The sequence below is a fragment of the Buteo buteo genome, chromosome 3 (assembly GCF_964188355.1).
Source record: "Buteo buteo chromosome 3, bButBut1.hap1.1, whole genome shotgun sequence".
Taxonomy (NCBI): domain Eukaryota; kingdom Metazoa; phylum Chordata; class Aves; order Accipitriformes; family Accipitridae; genus Buteo; species Buteo buteo.
The window spans coordinates 34,492,557-34,514,940 of NC_134173.1; the positions used below are offsets into that span (position 1 = coordinate 34,492,557).

The following is a 22,384-nucleotide window of genomic DNA, read 5'->3' on the forward strand; positions in this document are numbered from 1 at the left end:
TGTCAGAGCCTTAAAAAAGGTGTGCACAGACAGTAAAAGAGTTTGGTAAGGGTCAGAATTAGGCTTGGGGTAAGATCAGTGATGTTTTATTCTTCAAAACCTGGGATGGGTAGAAGTACCCACCTGAAATTTTATGGTGCACTGTACATGCAAATAGGTATTAATAAGATACATGTAACAACTCTATGAAATAATAATATGAAAACTTAGTAGCTAGTCATTTGGATTGGCCAGAGAAGGGAATTTTGAACAGGCCCTGCTTGGCAAAAATAGCTGTGCATTTAGCTTCTAAAAATGAGACCCCTTCAAGGGATGTAAAACTGGGCACCAAAATCTGGTGCTGGACACCAAAAGCTGGTTTGGAAAATTCTTGTGCAGTAACAGTTTTAGGAGCAGATAGCAGCAACCTAAATAGTAATTGTTATCACATAACTGAGAAGTCCTGAGATTTACTTGGACAATGTCCCTGGGAACATTTGTTAAGAATGAAATGCAGTTGAAGCAATTTGTACCATGAAGTCAGACAGGAAATCAGACTAATCCTTGATGAAATTATGTGTAAGCTTGGCTGTCTAAGACTTACTAGAGCAAAAGAGACAGAAGAAAACGAAGCCAGAATGAGATATTGAAAGGTACTGAAACTAGGTCACTGTCCTACATTACACAAAAGCTAAATGGAGCTCTATCATCCCACAGTGTCCTGAGCGAGATGAACAAAGGACTTTGTCTGGTGCAAATCTCCTAGCAGTGTCCAAGTTATACAGCTGCATAAATCATAAAGAAATTTTAAGCATAGCAGAAATGCCAAGACAGGTGTAATGTGTAGCACTGAAGGAACACGGGATGAAATGAAGGGGATGGCTTCTGTCATAACTGTGTCATTGCATGATAACAAATTCCCATCGAGAAATGCCGTGACTTATTTAAAAAAAAAAAAGGTACAATATGAGTAGGATGAAGGGGTGCTGAGTGGAAAAGCCATGACATAATTAGATAGATACACTAAGCCAGCAGGAGAGAAAAGTTGCTTAATTAGTAAATAGAAATAAGATTGCAGTAGAAAACAGAATCTCTTTTCTACACTGTAGACTCAAAAACCTTCATCATGTTTAGTTAAGAGACAGGATAGACTTCCTGAGCCAATAGGACAGCAAATGTTCTTGCCCCTCTACCTTCTCTTTGATATTTAAAGTTTCAATTCCATTCAAGTTAATTCAATCAATGGAATTGATACATTTTTACTGAATTAAGCAATTTCCCCCCTTCTATAGGCATAAATACAGAACAATAACTAAAAATGGAAATTTCAGGAGATGGAAATGGTTTGAAAGGTTATTTCAAGAACAACATTTTTTGTTGTTTGGTTGTTTTTCTTCCCCCATGGCTTATGTTAGTTTAGTAATGAATATGGCTTAATTGTTTACATTATTCTTTTTTAATCGAGAAAGACCATCATTTCAACACTGAAATAAACATTTTGTTTAAAGGTGAATGCAGGAACAGTCTTTAGATAATAATAGTTTAATCAATAAACTCTGGATATCATATTTCCTATCCAAAACCACTAGGAAAAGTGTTTCTTTGCTTACAGTCCCTGTCTCATATTGCTGGAAATGAGAATACAGCATTGCTTTCTTAGGTGTCCGTAAGCCTAACATCCTCATACCATTGCCCTCCTCCAATCTTATAAACAGCAGATAATCAGAATTGGTATAGATCTTTAAAAAATGCCCTGTGGGGAGCTGCCTATCTGACAATAAGGCCTTCTAAATTTGTAATTTGAATTTAGGCAGTCAGACAAAATAAAAATGTTGGCCTCAGTCTTTATCTGTTTAGCATTAAGGCACATTGCTAAGGGAGACCTGCTTCTGCTTCATCTGTGATGTATGAGAAGAGACTATCCCAGTAGTGTCAGCTGACCTGAAGGTCTACAGCTAAAGTTAAACAGTAATTTTAAAGGACCCTGAATATTATTTTATATTCATTAAGAAATATTACTTAAGTATCTATTAGTTCCTTAAGAGCCAGTTCATGCTCTCCTTGGATAAGTGTCCTAGAGCAAAGAAAATTCTGAAGCCCAGTAGAGCAGAGCTTCCCAGGACAGGTCTGTCTCCAACCCAGCCCATCGCTGACTCTACAGCTCCAAACTTGGCAAGATTTGTGAGTATCCAGGATTCATGTCATGATGCGAATTTTGAACCTCTGCTGCATTTAAATGCAGGACATGTCAGTTTTTCTAGTGTCAGAGTCCATTTTAGTTTATTGAACTATGTCTATTCAAATAAATAATTACCAGCTACTTTATAGGCTTTAAATTTACCTTATTTTCTAACTGAAAATTATTCTTGGTCTATCCATGGAAAGTTGGAATCTGAGACAAGAAATGCTCCTGAAGCCATTAGCAGGCATCCTAAATGAAACTGGCCTGTTTTCGCTACAACGAGCAGTGAAAAAAGAAAGTCCATTAGATACTGGAAATATTGTCTTTCTAAAACCAGCAGATTTTTATTTGTGCATTGTCTAAGCACTGCAAATCTCAGCAGAAAATTGCACTGGAACAGTGGGCGGTTCCGAATTGCTGGAAACTTTACAATGGCTTTTATGTTTAAACATAATTTAGCAGCTGTTAAAGGTCAGCACAAATCTTGTACTTTATCAGTATAAATGAAGTCTACAACTGCCAAGAAAAGAATGCATTAAATAATGCAGTGATTATTATCTTGAGGTTTTTTTCCCTTCAGAAGTGAAAAGGACCTCCTAAGCAGTTTCATTTTTCCCTTTCTAATTTCAAATTGACAAAGTAAAACACTAATTAAATTATTTATACCAGAAATTTACTTACAGGGATGACACATTTTGTACACAAAGCAAGTAAAACATCTGACACACTGTATAGTGCCAGGTGCAGTTAAGAAAGTGTAATACAAGTTGGCATCTAGAGGCTAAAAAACCCAACAAACTTGCTGCAATGTTTCATTATCAATTTTATTTCCTACCATACACCAAATGTACAGCACAGAACACAATTTTGTTGTTTTGATGTAAGAAATATTAATTGTATGAAGAAACAGTATACAAACTACTCCAAATTAAAAAATGCATACATCATTGCTCTTTACAAAAGGTCTAATTTACAGTATAGCTCATCAATGCATTTAAACACAAAAAAAGAAAAACAAAAAGAAAAAAAAAATCAGTGCACATTACAAAACACATCAAGTACAAGGGAGGCAAATAAATACAAACATACTTCACAGAACATCCTGAGCAAACAACCAAACACAGATAAATTAACCTGAAGCCATAGTAAATCATAATAATAAATACATAGGTCAGTAAGAGATTTTTTTTTTTTACTTAAATAAAATATATAACAAATTTGTTAAAATATTTAGTAAATTAAATTTTAGTCTTTGTAATGAGTGAACTCATTTTGTATGCATTTAACAAGTATAACAAATGTTTGCTTTTTGTTTTTTTAGCAAGAACAATAACTTTAATAGCAAATTTCTGTTTGGTGTCCTCCTATTTATATTAGACAGCACATATGGTAGCTTTTGAAAAATCAATTTAAAAATAAACACAGCTCCTAAGAACATACATTTTCCCCCGTCTAAACTAGGATCAGAGAGTTGAATCAACCCTCAAACAAAAAGCAAGCCCCACCTAATGCAGAACAGTGACCACAGTGCATGAAAGTTGAATCACTTTTGAATAGTACTTTTGTGCAGGAACAGTAATAATATAATTGTATATGTCAAGCCTGTGAATGCCATCATATTCAATCTAAATATAAATGAGGCTAATAAAAATAAACACTTTCATTATAGCACGGAAAAATTAAACACACGCTAGATCCATGTATACATTTACACTGAGGCACATATGCACATGAGGTGTGTGTGCATACAAAAAAGGCAGTTTAGCTGGTTGTTTATACCTTTTTCTTAAAAAAAATAAATATAAAAAAAACTTTTGAAACAATGCTTAATTACTTACAATCCCTGAAATAGACATTGCCTCTGTTATAGCAACCGCTACTTTCTGACGGATTCAGAAGTTCCACACCCAGGCTAACCAGATACCGAGGCGGACGCCAGCACCTCCGCGCAAGTGCTCGCCTGTCCGCACCTCCATCTGTTTGTATGCTCTGTAGCACTTGGTACCCTACTGAAAGACTGGTAACAAATTCAGTATCAGCCTAGTCTTAGTGAAGAAGGATGGGAGAAACCAGTCACGGTGTTGCTACCGTTTGTTCAAAGAGAAAAGCAACCACCGTTGCGCTGGAGTGGTATTATTCCTCTCCAGACCGCTGCCTTCTCAGCTGCCGTTAAGTTCAAACCTGTATTAAATGCCATTTCAGGGGAGATGTGTTCGATTCATTATGTACAAAGCCTTCAGCTTGGGATGTGTTTGCGTTTTTCAAATCCAAATCCATAGCAATACCGGTCACTCGGTTAAAACCTCAATGTCTCGTACTAAAAAAGTACCAGTCCTATCGAATTACCCTTCTTGTTTAGAGAGAATTGTCATTTCCCACCATGAGCTAACTCTGAAAAAAACCACAGTGGTAAAATAAATCTGAAGTTCTCTTGAAACATTTTAAATAATCATTCGCATAGGCTAAATCACACAGCCAAGTCAAGTGCTTTGCTGATTGCTATATTTCATTATTGCTAACGTATTCTTTAACACACTGTTTTCCAGCATACTGTGCTTTTAAGAGCCCAAGTTCCCCACTAGTGGGCACCATTTATCTTCTCATTCCAGGCATCTTCACATCTCATGTTACCGCAAACCCATTTCTGATACAAAGCCATTATAAAAAAGCAGGATGTGAGGAAAATAAAACTAGAACCACGGTTCAGTCATTTGTTACTTTCATAGGTTTTTTTTTTTCTTCCTGTACAAACCCAGCAAGTTATTTAATTTACAGTATAACTTTTCAGTCTATTTAAAATCCCATTGGAAAATAAATTAATAAACACATTTGTAAAAATATGGCAGGCCGCAAAAATGCTGTTAAAAGATAAAAAAAACAACTCTTTGATTAGAAATAAATAAAAAATATAAAAAATAGTCGCACACACTTTTTACATTCACTTTACAAAAACTGAGTGCAAAAGAAGAAAAAAAAAGGAATTGTACTGAAATAAATACAATATACTAACAGAGTGCATTGCTGTTAATACAAATAGTCTGTTGTGGTTTTATTCTTTTTTTTTTTTTTTATGTCAGCTGGGAAAAAATTAGTGCAATGTTGCAATTGTAAATGCAGCATGGCAACCTACACCCCTTAGCAGTACATGAACTCCTAACAGATCCATCTGGAGTTTACTGCTGTTAAGTAATTTCTGTTGCCCAGCAGCTTTCACATCCTACACATGGATGCCCTTCACTGCCTGTTTGATACTTTCCAGCAGAGCTTTGCATTCGGGGGAATAGTCCCGTTCCAGATTGCTGTACATGTCTGTGAGTGTATTTACATATGCTTCGAAATTCTGCTCACTGATTGGCCCCTAAATGAAGACAAAACAGATTATAATTGTAGGAGATAAAATTAAGGCCAAAAAACCCCCCGAACACCCAACCCCAAAGCATGGTAAAGCAGTGATATGGCAACCGTGGAGAAGTTGTAAACAGGGCAGGCATCCAAATTAATGGAGGGGTTATAGAAATAAAGGGAGTTGCACGTGCTGGGGGAACTACACACTCTCCAAGCAACAAAAGGGGTTAGAGATATTGCCTGCAGTGTAACTTGCTTTTCAGTTTTGGCCTGTTTGGCTCTGGGGCTATGGTTGACATGCCTGTAACTGTCCTCACCTAATTTCCCAGCCACCCCCTTGAGGTTGGGAAAAGGGCCTGTAGCTCTGGAGACCCAAGTACCTTTGTGGATTTGGCCTGCATTTGCAAGTAAGACATCAAGGATGTGGAGTTTTTGAAAAGGTAAAGCTTTGTTGGCTCCAGAAAAATCACCTGTATGAAAGAGGTTAAAGTTTTGATCTAGGAGCAGACTGCATAAGGATTCTCGGTGTGAAGTTTTCACTCTTTGTGCAAGGTGGACTTTCAGATAGGGGCTCAGAGGGAAAAGCCTGTCCTGCACAGTGTGGCACAGGGCAGAGGTACGAGGGCTGGCTCAGCCCGGGAAGCAGCTGCCCTTGCTACCACACAGATTTTACGATCCAGCATCTCTGCAAGGTAAATTCGGCTAAAAGAGCTCTCTGCTAATGCAGCTCTATTGCTCCTGCTGGTCCCTGAGCTTGCTCATCTGCTTCAAGCGCTGGCAAAACAGTCTTAAAGAAGGTGTGAAGCTGCTGGCTGTGGTCTTACCATCTGTGGAAGCTGAATGTCAGCGAGGCTGGAGATGAGGGCTTGGCTTAAGCCAGCTAACTCCTTCAACAGGCTCTCATTGTTCTGCTCTATGAGTTTGTTCTCTTCTTCTATTGTTTTCAAATTGCTCTCCATAGATGTGATCTAAAAGACACAGGCAGGCACAAACACACAAACAGACAGACCCTTGGCAGCGTTGTTGTAACCGCAGTTTGAAGCCAAAATGGAAGTTACGTGATTATGAGAGGGGCCACAATGGATCTGAAGCTCAGGTATGGGTTTTTTAGGATAGACGTAACTTCTCCACAGAGTATTCAGAGCAGGGAAGAGGTTGTATTTGCTCTGAAGTGATGGACTTTGCTGCTGGTTCACGGCAAAACCTTGTGGCAGCGAGGCACTGGAAGGTGCCCCGCGGCGGGAGGAGGGAATTGAGCTCAGTGGAGAAGGTCAGTGTGGAGCTGGGATGGAGAGTGTGGCTGCAGGGCTGGCAGAGGGAAGGAGAAAGGAAGCTGACGTTCAGATTGCTGTCCTGCTCTTACAGCATCCCTGCTGATTAGGGAACAATAGCAAGGGAATGGGCATTAGCTGTTGTGCTACTTTCCTGCCCCACTCCTGGGTGGAGGGTAGAGCTGTGGGCTGGCTGGGATTAGTGACAGGGCTGGCACTGGGAACAATAAGAGAAAAATAGAGTGGAAAGGAAACCGAGAGGTTGAGCGCACAACAATCATTGCAAAGATGATCTCCGACCAACAGAATGGAAACGAGGGATTTGGAAAGAGAAGGAAAAAGCATCGGAGGTAGCAAAATGGTATCTTTATAGTGCGACAGCACTGGGAATATACTTAGCTCTGAAGGCTTATATGTCAAAAGCAGTGCTGAAAAACCAAAGGCAGCAATGGCAGGGCCTGGTTCCCCGCTGCCCAGCTCCTGGCCCAGCAGCAGGCAGCAGGGCAGGGCAGAACCAGGGGCTGCCACCCCTGTGCCTGGCCACAGCTCCGCAAGGCACAGAGCGATGGAATCACGGCCACAGCTGCTATGCCCACCCTCTCCTCGTTAGGATGCACATCTCCGCACTACTCAAATGTCTCTTGCTGTGGTCACTTCCCTTCCTCACACACCGTCACATGTCAAAACTCTCCCCAGGGGGAGGAAGCCCTTTTTGCCTGCCTGCGATCCACTACAGCCTCTCCTCTGGAGGGTGCTCGCAGCAGCCTGACACCTGGCTGGGCTAGATTAAAAGGAGGTAGAGCAAACCTTGTAGGGGACACGTTGCTTCAGCTGTAGTTTAGTTCAGGCTTTGCTGGTCAGACTGCCTTCTCCAGGGAGCAAGTCCATGGAGAAGAAATATGACTGCATAAATGGGGCAATCTCTGTGTAAACAGCACAGTGATCGCCAGAGAGAACTGACAAGTGTCCTGAGACACTGAACACTATCCTTCCGCTGCAGTGCAGTTCAGGATGGATATCCCCACAATCTTTGCAGTGTAAAGCCAGATCATTTAGATCTAGCGTAGGTGGCATAAACTTCACCCTTATTTAGACCATACACATAGTGGTTATTACAAAACCAGCATGAATCAACACAATACGTTCCAGTGTGGCACAAATACAGAGGTGTATGGTTACACTCAGTTTGTTTTAGATCAGTTTAGATTTATATTCAATTCCCAGACCTCATTTAGGAACTTCTTTCTTAAACTCTTATTCCTAAAATATTGAGCAAGCTTCTGCTCTTGCTTTTACTCAGCCTGCCCAGGTGAACTCCCAGGTGCATATAGGAGTCTCTGTAGGGATGAAAGTATTCAGCTCACTCCATAGAACCACTGCCAGTGTCTTAAAGCCAATTTAATCTCTACAGTATACAAAAGAATGAAAGAGAATGACTCTTTTCCATAGCTCCCATCAAACTTGTCTGCCACACAAATTAGCAAAAGGCATCCATTCTTCACCAGATGTTGCCTGGAGGCAAAATTCAAACTATTTGAACAACTGACAGTGGGTGAACTGAACTAGGGAGATTTTCTTAGGTACACATACGAACAAAGTCAACTGGCATTAAGAGTTAGAGTGTGCTGATAAGAGGTAATATCCTCCCTAAAAACCACAGTATGAGATTCTGCCTGGTTTGGTCAACAAAAGTTTGGTCAACAAAGGAAAATGAATGTTTTGTTTGGTAAATATGTTTTTCCTGATTGCCAAGATTAGCTCCAAACTGCCCTGAATTTGTCATTCATCAGATCTTTAAGACCATACCTAGGAATCTCCTGCTTGTTTACAGAAAACAAACAAACAAAAACTTGACAAAAAAGCATGTAGGATTTTGGTACTTTTAAGTGCCACAGAATGATGGGAAAACAACTGCACAGCAGACTAACTGTGTTTAAACATAGCATTTACATAGCATTTAATTTATTTATTGTGCTTAAACATAGCATAAGAAAAGGTAGAACTTTGATGTTGATGTCATACCTGGGTTTGAAGTTTCATCATGTCAGCTTCAATTTTAAGATTGGATTCATTCAGTTCTTTTATTTCCTCATCCAAGTGTCTGATTTCTTCATCACTCTCAATACCTGCAAATAGTTGAAAAAAGCAATACCAGATTTAAAGTGTCCACATGTAAATGGATGTATGAGTAACAAGCTGTGTTACCTGTTACTGAACAAGAGGAAGATAACAAGTGTTTCATCAAATGATTGATCCTTAAATTGCCTCTTACTTTGCTTTTACTGTCAAAATTGTGTCCTAGCTGTAAAGCATCTGTATGAGCTGAAACATAGAAGGGGCTTTCTAAGTCTTTGTGTTTCACAATTCTTTTTTTCCAGTGCAACATGCAACTACAAGCTGGAGGGTACAGAAAGGAAAAATTGCCCAGAAAGAGGGAAGTTTATCACAAAACGTGAAGGGATATTTACAATGTTGTTTTTTTTTTTTTTTTCATTTTAAAAGAAACATAACAGCAACCCCTCTTTAGCAGGGAACACCCCAGGGTAACATCTCCACTAGTATAATTGCTGACTTCAGTAAGCTGATCTGTACCTGCTTCTGAGCTTGTAAGAAGTTCTGTGGGGGCAAATCTCCATGCAGAATAACTTCAATAAGCACAGCCTTAGTTACATGTGATAAATAGTGAAATTTAAATAGCAGCAAAAGGGAAATTGTCAGGAAGCTAACAAGCATTACACAAAAAGAGGAAGGAAGACTTTGACATTCCCACAAGTTAGGTAGCAAAGAGAAAAAATCTTCAGGTCCTTAATGAAAGCCTTGTCCTGAAAAATACTGAGCAGTTAGAGCTGGTGGCAATATGTGTCCCTCTCTCTGCTCAGCATCACTCTGAGACCAGCTCTGCCTAAAGATTTGTGCCACTGTTGCTGTTACTGCTTTAAAACCTAAGCCCTAAACAGAGTCAACTGGGGAGCCAGCTTGGGGAATCTGTAAGCAGCAGTCCCTGCCCCAGTGAAAACATGGACATATGGAAGCAAACTAATTTGCCCCACATAATACAACCTTTTTCCTCAACAGTTGGATGCATAAAGTTCCCTGAATCCTGGCTCAATGCCCAATTTAATAAAGCACACTGTAAAGAAAGGAGACTCTTACATATTTCCCTCTATACCTATTTTGTAAGTGTTCCTTTTACTTACTACATGGGTTAGCAAAATTGTCCAAGTACTGCACAGGCACTAAACCATGTAGTATTCAAGTTAGGGAGAGGAGTCAATTTCTGCACACAGTGTTTATCCCTTCTTACCTTAGTCATCAGAGAGCTAAGTCCTCCTGATCTGCAACTAATAATTTATTAGTAATAACAATATTGAAAGCATCTCCAAGTAAAAAAATAATGCTCTGAGACAAGATGAGAGCATACCCTCAGTGTTGAGTTATCATGATGTAAATGAGAATAATTTTATAATCTCTCATGCAAAGATTTTTGTTATTCAAAATTTGCTATTGCTAGAGACAACTGAAAGGAGTGAGAATTAATGCCAGAATGGCATAAAGGGGCATAAGTATAAATGGGAGTCAGGGCCCTTCTATCTAAATAAATGTCATCATCTTTTACAAATCTCCTTACCACCACTTGCTTTAAGCTTGATAGTCATTAATTCTTCCGAAATTTTGCCCTTTTTTATGGCTTGTGCATTCAGAGGACAACCAGACAGGCTGAAACGAATAGGAAAAAAAACATTAGCACCCACTTGAAAATGGCAACAATCCTTTCAGGCAATATTATCATGCACTTGGACAGACCTCTGTACCTAAGGTCACATCAGTATCTCCATTATAGCATAGCTTCGGGGAATGACATAACTCATAAAGAGCCATTTAACTGTATATTCTAGCTTGAAAATTGGCACAGAAATCTCAACCTATAAGTAAACAACTCTTAAGCATATTTCAGAATAACCAAAATAGCAGTGGCAGCTACTGTTAAGTTATGTGAAGATGCATTTACGAATTCTTGCAGTTCCAACACTTATAAATAAAACCCCTCTATTGTTTTCATTGAGGGCTTGTGCTCCAGAGAAGAGGAGCAGTATGGTCCTTTAAACTGGCAAGTTTACAATCCTAAAAAAAAATTAGTTAATGGGATGATTTCCACGGTGCACAACTATTGTATCATTTTGTTGATACATAATAATGATCAATACAATAATAACTCTGGATATACCCTATAGACTGTAATAGCTTTTTTGAATGGTTCTATTATATAGTCAGCTTGCTTTTTAACCACTGTTCACATTAAATTACATTTTGCTATTTCAAAGCTTACAATTTCATCAGCCGGTAATTATCTGAGGCAATTTTTATAGCCCACTAAAGGGCTAAGATGAATTGCACTGTCTTAATACTATCTTTATAAATAACAAAGAAGAAATACCCATATGCTGAAGAACTGGCAGAAGGATTTGTATTCAGATGTAGCCAAGTAAGGAGTGAAGAAAAATTTTGTTCCACAGAAAAATGGTTGATTTTTGTGTGTGTGTAAAAATGAAAAACAAAAATCCTAACAGACATGGTGTTTCCATGTAGGAAAAAAAAAAAAAAAAGCTTTTGCGGGTTGAAGTTAGCTTCATACTGGTTTAGCTAAAAGCTATACAGGGAAAGATGCTAGTTCTCCAGTTTTGAAATGCTCCTTAGTTCTGCCCAGAGCAGATAACTAACTGGAAGAATGTCTCAAAGCCATGGGTTACTTGTTAGGTTTCAAATGTCCTAGGAAAGGTTATCAATCACAAAACTATATTTACTATGTCATTTTAACTAACATGATCTTGAGTGTGATCCAGCCTTATGCAGGAGAGAAATCATCTATAGTCTGAGTTGCAACCAGCTAACATACTATTTATGTTATTTGCTTAATTAGGACCAATTTACAGTAGGGTCTTAATGCAAAGACTTTAACATGGGATGTAGATCATAAAGTTAGGATAACACTGGACTCTGAATTTGTTCAAGTCACCTTGGACATACTTGTATTGGAGAAGTTGGCTCAGAATTTTAGAAAGAAGGCAAAGAAGGTACAGAATATATACTTAATTCTTATTACAGACAGAAGACCAGAATTTGCCAGGTATTAATTCAGATTCTATAGCCAGATTCTTTGAGTAATATTCAAGGCCAGGTTGGACAGGGCTTTGAGCAACCTGGTTTACTGGAAGATGTCCCTGCCCACGGCAGAGGGGTTGGGACAAGATGATCTTTAAGGTCCCTTCCAACTCAAACCATTCTATGATTCTATGATAGTTATTGAATGTGGTCAAATTATACTAGTGTCTTCACAGTGATACTTAAAATCATAGTGTTTATTGTTACTGGTTACAGGTGTGATTCCTACTTTGTAAGGATAGTTTTCTTTCTAAGATTGTTGTAACGTCAAACTTGTGAAATCCATATGAGTTCTACACGTTTACTTTTTTGTGTGGTTCTAGCTATTTAAATACAAAGTTTATAAAAACAGCTTTTCCGCTGGCAGAAATATGAAATGAATGCAGCCATTGCTCTTGCTAAATATTTTCTGGTGTCATTTCAAAGATATCTGCATTTTCCATAAAAGATATACAGATACAACTCCATAATTGCCTAGGAAAGATCTCTGTTAAATTTTAAATCATACAGAAACTGTGTTAATCTGAAGAAAATACCTTGGAAAGTTACACTGCAATCTGAATGTAGAAAAAGAGTGAAAAGTTGGTCCCAACCCACTGAAAGTTATTCTGATCCATATTACTTCAGCTGCAATGTAAACTGTGATGTTACTTAAAAGACTTCAGCACAATTTATTCAGACTGTAACCTCACATGTTGCCAATTCAACAGTGGAATGTTAAGGAAAAATGAAAAGAGAAAACACAAAGTTATACCTTCTGTGGGTGACAAAAACATTATTAACATGACCCAGCCCGTTGCAGCCTGGCAAAGGACAGTGTGGCAGCTCTTGTTTGTTCAGTTTCCAGGATAGTGAAGACCCATTGACAGGACTCTCCTTCTGTCTCTTGGCAGCCAAAGGACAACCAGAAGCAGTGCGATGAGAAGTGTATTTACCTGATATGTGACCTTGGCCATCACAGCCTATCACTGGACATCTACAGAAACACAGCAAAAGAACCCCTGTTTTCACTGGAGAGAGCAGGCGAAGACAGTCTCAAGAAGGTCTGAGATAATAATTCCAGCTGCCTGTGCCACTTTGCATTAATGCATTAAGACTCAGTCCCCTGAGGCACACTGTACCTGAGCATCCAATTCATGCCAAGCTGAGTTATAGGGGTTCAGCTGATCTTAAGATTAGGCAATTTAAAATACAGTCATACAGCCTAAGAAACTAAAACATTAATTTAGATAGTATTTTACCAGAAAATAAAATTGAAATTCTATCATCCCAGGCAATAAAACACACTTCTACAAGTGTATGGAAAGTCAACATTCTCTCCTCTCTATCTAGGTTTTTGGCATGAAGCAGAGGATGGGTTCCTGTAGCTGGAAAACTTGCATCATCTCATGTAAATACTTGCAAAGAAAGGTTTGGGATTTTTTGTGCTGCTCTGTCAGTGTCATGCAGCCTCTCATAGATCATTAGCAAGTATTAAGAACAACATTGTATGCAACTAAATCTTCATATCTATACTCTGGCAGTTACCATTTACTTATTCTAATGGAATGTGCATTCAAGTCAGGAATGTAGTGAATCTCTATTGAGTTTCCAGTTTTCACTTTAAGTGAAATTTTTATTTATTTATAGAGGAAAGAGATGGGATTTACATATATTTAAGTTCTCTGGGACATATTTTTGAAGGTGTCACTCTGATTTAATTAGCTGACGTGAAGATTTCACTACAGGCAGAAATAATTTGTTTTCCTTCGTTTTGCCAAATTTTCCAACCAAGTGGCAGTTTCATAGCACTGTTTAAAATAATTGGACCAACGCAAGCAGATACAGCAATCCTTCCTCACTGTTCAAGCTCCAAGGTGATGGACTCCACCAGCTTCGCTAGAAGCAGGAACACTTGGTTCAGCTCCAGCTGTAGGCCCTACTCTCTCACGTGGCTCAGATTAACTGGAGCATCTCCTATGGTGCCTCAAGTCCTGAGCTCTTATGGGCTTTTTTCCCCCTTCACTGGTGGGAGACCACTGCTTTTGTACTCACTTAAGTTCAGGGTCTTCTTTTTCTTCCTTGGTAGGAGTCACTTTGATACCTCCTTTCCTGGCACGAGGACAACCAGATAAACTGAAAGAAGCACACAGAATAAAAGCCACCTCTTTCTGCTGCTGCTTGCTGAGAACCCTGAGCGCTGCAGCCCCATGCGATAGGATGGTTTTTACCTTCTGTGGGATGCATAGTTCCCCGTCACGTGACCAGAGCCGTCACAGCCAGGTGTCGGGCACCTACAGAATAACACAGGGAGCTTACAAAATACAGCTTCAGAGGTACACAGTAAATAATGTGTACCTTCTGCATTTTGTCTAGGGTGGAAGAAAGAATAGCAGAGCTTTTGTTGAATAATTAAAACTAGTTCTTGCTTTTTTTTTTCTTTTTAAATGAGCAGACGCCTTTCAAATTTTTTTCTCTTTTACAACAAAGTTTTAGTAAGGAATGTGAAATATATTGCATATGATGTGTAGATTTATTTAGTTTATAACACTGTTTGTACCATACATTTTTCCTTGTACAGGATCAACATGCCAAAAAAAAAAAAAAAAAAAAAAAAAAAGGCAGCTTGATACAGATCTATTTGTAAATTTACTGTTATGTGTTTGTTTGCTATTCTTCTGATGTTTTCAGGTACAGATATAAATAAACACATTGCCAGTATTTACAGAAGGGGAAATGGAAGCAGAGAAGCAGTTTTACTTTTGGGCATGAATAGGCGAGAGCCAGAATTTGAATTTAATAATTTGTATATTCTAGCACTGTAAGCATACAACAGGACCATATCTTCCTAGCACTAGATTCAATTGGGTATTCAGCTTGGCAATTGGATTATGCTTATGTCTAATAGTTAAGGAGTTTCTGTGTGTGTGTGTGTGCAAGAAACAAGCCTTTTGAAGTATGAATGTTTAACACTAAAACATCCATACAATGAAAAGAAACAAACTTGCCTGTTACTGTGTTTTTGCCAGTGGTCTGGGAGGGTGGGCTTCTTGCGTGCTCATTGTACATGAAGAATGTGCTCCAAAAGCCTGCTGGAGTCAGTAGGTCTTTCCACTGACTTCTATGGGGTTTGGAGCAGGACCCTCCTGGTAGCACCTTCCATCCCAGAACTTCAGATACTTTATTTCTTTTTTCATTTAAGTATATTGTATTTCTTGTGTCGGTTTTTGCTTTGCTTTGCTTTGCTTTGGTTTTTAAGAGAAGAGAAACACACCTCAGCACACAAAGCAGCACAAGCAAAATATTTACCTTTAGAAATTGTGCCAGCCAGTTCTATGTTTCTGTATTATACAGCACGAAGTTCTTATGCTAAGCATCCCTAAGGGCCTTTTGAATGCTATGATTTTTACAGAGTATCGGAATTGCAGAAAGAGTTGTGCCAAATAATCTTGTACTGAACCATTAAGGAAACTAGCATTGTTCAATACTCTCTTAAGGGTCTCAGTTGTTACTGAATCTTTCCTGAGGTGAGGAGATGGGCAATTTCATCTAGTTGTTGGTAGGCTGCCATGGAAAACACCTACAAATATAATTGTATTAACACATCTGAGTGTGCAGGTGTACCTCTTCACAGAATATTTAAAACTATTTTTCTGCAAACAATTAATTTGTCAAAAATGTGATTTCTTTTGGACATGACAATTAATTCACTGATTCAAGCAGAATTCAGCAAATAATTTCAACTGAAGATAGGGGAGATTTTTTTTTTTAAAGACAATGTCAAAACATTTCATGATACCATTTTCTGAACAAAACATTTTGGCAGAATAACATGCCTCGCACTGAGAGTGAAGGTAGAGGTGTGGGTTGCAGAGTGCCAGATATCCTTGACTGTGTAGAGCTAAATGTTGACTTGTCTGAGTGTGGGACAAGGAATGGGCACAATGTCATGTGGAGCGGGCAGAAAGGGCAGATGTCTGGAGAATGTGAATGCTCACATGTAAATCTGGAACACCTGCCAAATACTATGTGTATTAATTTTGGCTACTTGTTTGATCAGATGATCACAGATGGAAGAGATGTCCGCATAGACCGGACGTGGATTTTAACTCAGTAAGAGTTCTTTACGGGAGACACTTAGATCATGAGTCTGAGAGTTATGGGCTTAAAAAAGACACTAAACTAAATTTGAATCTCCCCATCTGCATTTACCACTTGCAGCAACAGTTAGATTTCACAACCAGATTAGAGTCCAAACTATTCTTGAAGTCATTAAAGATTTGAGGCTGAGATATTATCAATACTGATGAAATTATAAGATGATATTTCAGGTGGATTCCTGACAAATTAGTAAGAAGCTTCACTAGCAAGACTCCTAAGCTTGACCACTGGGTTGGGTTTTCCAAATATTGATTATATCTTTGTATGGATTGTGAAATTCCACAATACAAGATACACCAGCAATGTATTGCCTTACAATCAGTAATACTGTGGATCTTCATCAGCTTTTAACTGGCTGATGAGTTTGGACTGGTGCCCCAGTTTAGGGAGTCAGCCTCTGTTTTTGGATCCCTGTGCAGAGCCAAGAAAATCAGATTTACATTGGAGGGCCAGAGGCCTCAGGAGCTCAAGCTAAAAGATGTCAACTCTCAAGGGGATGTAAGTTACAGATTCTTTTACAATTCATCATGTTTGTCTTCCAAGAACAAATCTCTCAGTGATTTCAAACAGAAATTCTTATAACTGTGCATTAAGTACCTGCTACTTTGTTTCTTTCTCCAAGAGGGTTGCTTTATTTTTAGGTAAATGAACTACAACTGCATGTAAAATTGATACACTGAGCTGCAGATCCAGGAACATTTCTGGTACTCTTACTCCCTGGAAAGCTCACAGAAATGGTTGGATATGAACTTTAGTTAAGGCAAACCCAGGTTTGCCTTACAGAGGTCAGCTGAGAAAACTATTGACTAAAATATGTCATGCTGCCTATGGAGTATGGATCAGTATCAACGGGTTGTGTGAAGCCTATCTAGAAGAACTGCTAGAATGTCTCCTAAAATTGGCTTATAACCACTGAAACAACTTGTCTAAGGATAGGACTGACTACCCATTCCTTACAGTTTCTGAACTGTAAGTAAAAATCTTTCTAAAGTACAGTTTTAAAATTCTTTATGGCTTGATAAGCAGCTCTGGTGAAATAGGATGATCAGTCATAATTCTCCCTTATAGCTTTAAAATCTGTGAGTCATCGTCAACTTTAGTATGTTTTAATTTGACCACCTTAGATTGCTCTGTGCAAGGAAGAATCCTCAGATAAAAATTTGAATCTGACTCAAAGGCTCACTTTCTGAACAGATCTTCCTTATTTCCAAACTGTAGATCACATGGAAGCCTTGTATCTTTGCTGGCTTAGAGTTTCATAATTAAAGCCAAAATCATGTCTTGATTCTGGCAAATTAAACGTGGATAACATTTGGAAAAAATACACAGCTTTTTCGTATCCATGCCTAACTACATGAGGGTACTTTCCTGGCCTGATTCTATGAGCATTTATGCCCTCTGCTCACATAGTGGTACTAAAATTAACTATTGATATCACTGTATGATTCCAGTCCAGGCATGATTGCAGTGTTTGGTGTATGATTTCATTTAGCCAACACTTATCAAAAGCAGAGGTTTGTTTAAAATTTTACCTGAACAATGTTTGCAGGAAGCTAAAATAAGGTGGTACATTTGTGGAAAATAATTTTATTTATCCCTTTTTCCTTTTGCAAATTGTCTGTGAACAGATTTTGATTTTTGCTCTTTTTCTAGTTAATTGAAATTAAATGCTAAGTGCGTTATGCAACATATTTCTGTCTGTGAAATGTTCATGAACTTTGACTTTGTCTTTCACAACTCACTTATTATACATGGCGTACAGTGTGCAGTTTGTCATTTAAGTCATATGCTGTTGCTCCTCTTTCCTTATGGCATGACCAAAACTCTAGAAGCTTTAGTGGAAAAATAACCATATTGGTATGCAAATTTCCTTATTCACACATGAATGGGGGGGGGGGGCGCTGCATGAGGAGCAACTATTCAAAATATTTGTGTGACTGTCTATGTATGGCAGAAAGCCAACAAAAGCAGGGACAAATATTTATGACTCAGCAAATGATTTCAAATTTGTCAGCATTTTCACAAGTCAGTTCCTTGCTTCTTGTGCTGCTCTTTTTAAAACAAACTAAAACTAAATTTTATACCTCTGAGACTCCAAGATGGAAAAACTGAAGCATTGTAGCAGTGTATCAGTTTACCTACTGACTTTGGGAACTGCTTTTGAACAGTTGCTGATATAAGTGGCCTTTCTTTGCCATTTTTCTGCATGTCCAGCAGGTTCAACTCCATAGCTACCATCAATTCAGCATTTTGGTAATAATTCAAGTTGTCCAACTAGAAGATGAGACCACTAATATTTGATCTGAAGAAGCTAACTTGTGCCTAAACACCGAATCAAATTTAAATGTAGTCACTCCTACTATTAATACCACTAGAACAGTGTAATAGTGCCATGATCAGACTTTATTTTCTTCTATCCAGACTAGGGATGAACCTAAAGGACAGAAAGGACAGTCACAGGATTCTCCCCTTTTTACACGCATTCATGAGTTTTTCCAAGCCATCTATTATGGGATCCAATTTACAAGTTGCAGAGGGAAAGCTATGAAAGAACTCTAATTATCCTTTCCTCTTCCACACATCCTTATTGACAAAGCCAATTCAATAACTAGATGACTGGTTGCCAGTACCTCTCTTGACTACAGATTTTTGAAATATTCATATGTCCCTATACATCTGTCTATATAGCAGAGCCTGCACAGTCCTTTTGTAAGTGACATTTCATGGCGAAAATTATGCCAGCACAAAATCATATGACTTGATGTCTGCTTCAGTGACATGAAACTCATACTATATGGTAGTGAATTATAAAAAAATGATTTGCAGGGGTTCTGGTGTCATTTTTAGATTTATTCTAACTAGATTTATTTCTAACTAAATAATTCTAATTTATTCTAACTGGATCAGACTGAATTATTTGCCAGATCTGTCTTACATGTTAGATATTTTCTATTTCTTACTGATTCAGTAATAGTCTGAGAGCAGCCTCTCTCCTAGCCTTTACAATTTCCCCCCCCAGGTCCTGGTTAATTCATGAAAATGACGGGGTACAAAAATGAAGAAAGACAAATGGAGAAAAGTAAACTCTATTTCACTCAAAAGCTTTCAAACCAATTCACTTGAAATTTTGGACAAAGGTTTGACATAGAGCAATTCAAATGGACAACTTCATTGATGTAGGGAACACGCTGATCAAAGATAAATAACAATAACATTTGTGCTATTATCAATACTTACTTAAGCTCCTGAGAGTTAGCAGCCATAAGGGATTTTAATGTCTTGTCAGCTAACGGGCACCCAGAAACACTGAAAAAAACACCACGTGAAAAGTTTTACTAAAACAGAACATATTTTCTTAAAACAGCAACCTCCAGAAAATCTATGACTTATAATGGGAAAAAAGAGATCCTCAAATATTTGCTCTTGGCAAAGGAGAAGCAGCCAATACCAGGCTGCGGTGCTTAAATTACTGGAAAGACATACAGTCAGGGCCAAAGGTTTCTAAGCCCCCTGTAAACCTTTGCATGGGGAGGAAGTGGTGCACAGAATCCTTCCTTTATGTTGCCTACATGAAGGTCAGGTAGAGCATCTGGTCCACACGGCTGGGAAAAGGCAGAAACTGCTTCCATCCTGCTCCCGAAAGGAAAGGCAGGAAGTGATCATTTCAACCACCAGGTATTGGCTATTGACAGTAGGCTATTCTGAGGAAAATATTTAGCATCCTCAGGTTATGTTAGCAGATCTATGAATTTCAAAATCATTCACAGAGATATCTACAGGTCTCAGCTAAGACATGCAGCTACAGTAATAAGCATATGCTCATCGGTCTATTGAGTCCAGACCTTCACAAAATACAACAAAACCAGGAAAACCAGTCACATTTCTATATGGATTATTCTCTGCAAATTACTGTTGAATACTTAACCATGGTTAGTATAAAAATGTTCAAAGATGACAATAGCTAAAAGTAGCTCTTATTTCCTGCTTTAGGCTTCCTGTTGTTTCTTACCTGCGGTGTGAGGCATAGTTTCCTGTTACATGACCGCTACCATCACATCCTGGAGTTGGACAGCTATGTGAAGAAGAGGCAATGAGAAATTAGAGTATGTATAATACGCCACATAGCTCACTCTACCCTGCAGTGAATTGGGTAATGATCCTTAGGGCAATCACATTCATCATTACACATCTCAACACTATCATGACCCTACAGAAAACTAGTAGAACTTACATGACACCTCTAGTTTTCAATTACTACTGGAAGCATAGACGGAAAAAAAGTTTTCCTATTTCCACCATGCAAATGAGTCAAAACCTTATTTTTTTTTAATCTATATAACATGAAACCACCATGCTTTGTGTAGATTTTTTGGTTATGTCTTGGGTTCTTCAAAGGACAGTTTAGTCACCAGTACCAAATTTTGACAGCAATTCATGAATGTTAGTGATGAAGTTTCTGATCTGACCTCCTCTATAACACAGACCAGAGGACAGTAATATTCAAAATAATTCCCTTGACTTCTGACTGAAATAAGGCACCTTCTTTAGAAACACATCCAATCTTTATTTGCTGACATAAATGAAAAATTATGTGTTACAGTTGCTTGCAGAACAGAAAGTACATCAAGCTCACACAGCTGAAGTTCAGAATGAGCACAAAATTTTCCCAAGATGTTCCTCAGCTGAACTGAGAAGTGATACAAAGGTGGTATGCATTTAGCACAACAAATATGTCCCTTCCTGCCAAGAGATGGAGGTATGTTTGACCTGGAGAAGATGTTATAGTTTCTGTTTTTCCTCAACCCTTCTTCAGTCATAGCACTGAGCTCATTTATCAAATTGGGATGTAGTCCTCTGCAAGAGGGCAAAGATATCAAGAAATGCAATTTGTGCATGGAGGGGGAGGGGTAGGTGAATTAAGTATTCCTTTCTACAGTATTTTACAACACTAACACCAATCCTTCAGAGTCACCTTATAAAGGGCTGTGTCTTCTTTCTCTGGGCCCGTGGAGAAGAAAGGCGTGCAGAAACTGTACAAAAACTTTTAGCTGATGCTCCATAGTAATGAGTAAGGGGTACCTGAGATCCTCACCTGGCCATTTTCTTTGAGCTGGCAGAGTGCTAGGAACTTTTTCAAATCGGTAGAGAAGCCTTAGGAAGACATCAGCCTCATTTTCACAGCTCATTTCAACTTGAGCAATGCAGTTATGGGCAAGAGAATTAACATGGAAAAATAGAAGGCACATGCTAGGAGGTGGTACTTACAGATTAGTTCACTGCAACTGAGCTAACCATGCCAGAATTTTTTTTTTCTGCAAGTGCTTATGTCATTTTAAAAACTTCCTCATGATGGAGCCACCTGTATTGAATTGTTCTGTACAAGTTCTCAGCTCAATGGGATCATGGAAATGCAGTCTGTTCCCTATATTACATAAAGATTCTTCTGAGAAATTTAAACTATTATTTAATTTTCTGGACAGCTACATTTTAGATGCTTGTTTTTACTCACTGTTTGAAAATAATACAGTAAAACTACAGTAAACTGATCATCACCCTTGTAAATACCCTAGGAATTATTATTTAGGAGGGTAGAAAAGTATTCTACTGACATCTCAAAACAGGTCTGTATCAGAAAGGAATAAATATTACAAAAGAAAAGCCATTAATCTTCAGCAAATAAATTCTCAGTGATTTTTGTATGCATTTGTTTTAGAAGAGGCAAAACAAACCTGACCTGTAGCAATTTAGGTCATGAACTACAACTGCAGACATAATGTGGAGAGTAGACAACATGCAGACTGCACAGCATGAGGGGAAAGAATCGCTCTTCACAGCAGCTTGCCCCAGGGAAATGTAATTTCTAGAGGCAGAGGTGGATCTAACTGATTCAGTGCCACTGAGTCTGGGGAGCAGGACACAAGGTGACGGGATGCGACTCGTTTATTTATGGGTGAGCCTGCAGTAATACATTATGGGCTATCATCACTAAGCGATATGGAGTGCACTTGTCTAGAAAGACCTACTCTGGTTTGGGACAGAAAGAAAAGTGGTATAATTGCAAAGTCCTAGTTGACTATTGCAGTGAAAACACTCTATTGATACCAAAATGGTGTTGTTGTGAATCTTTGCAAAGAGCCTAGATGAGATTTTAAAAAGTGACTAGTGTTATGAGCTGGTTAGGACAATTTTACTGAAACGATTCTAAACTGAAACAAGCTGTTGCATACAGAAAGATTTAACAGAATTATCCTGTTTTCTTTGCAGTTTTAGACTCTAAAGTCTTGGAGCTTGAGACAGAACAAGTGAG

At 38.5% G+C, this 22,384-nt stretch overlaps 1 protein-coding gene across 6 annotated transcripts in view; it reads right to left on the reverse strand.

The window, feature by feature from the left end:
* Nucleotides 1-5,378: 5,378 nt before the first annotated feature.
* ST18 (ST18 C2H2C-type zinc finger transcription factor) overlaps nucleotides 5,379-22,384 on the reverse strand; it is a 170,914-nt gene continuing 153,908 nt past the window's right edge. For all 6 annotated transcript variants that reach the window (XM_075024312.1, XM_075024313.1, XM_075024318.1 and 3 more), the window contains 9 exons: nucleotides 20,087-20,149; nucleotides 19,315-19,383; nucleotides 14,148-14,210; nucleotides 13,972-14,052; nucleotides 12,692-12,913; nucleotides 10,406-10,494; nucleotides 8,800-8,903; nucleotides 6,331-6,474; nucleotides 5,379-5,519 (listed from right to left, as the gene is read on the reverse strand). In XM_075024312.1, the coding sequence (XP_074880413.1) occupies nucleotides 5,379-5,519; nucleotides 6,331-6,474; nucleotides 8,800-8,903; nucleotides 10,406-10,494; nucleotides 12,692-12,913; nucleotides 13,972-14,052; nucleotides 14,148-14,210; nucleotides 19,315-19,383; nucleotides 20,087-20,149 (976 nt within the window). The remainder of the gene's footprint in view (nucleotides 5,520-6,330; nucleotides 6,475-8,799; nucleotides 8,904-10,405; nucleotides 10,495-12,691; nucleotides 12,914-13,971; nucleotides 14,053-14,147; nucleotides 14,211-19,314; nucleotides 19,384-20,086; nucleotides 20,150-22,384) is intronic.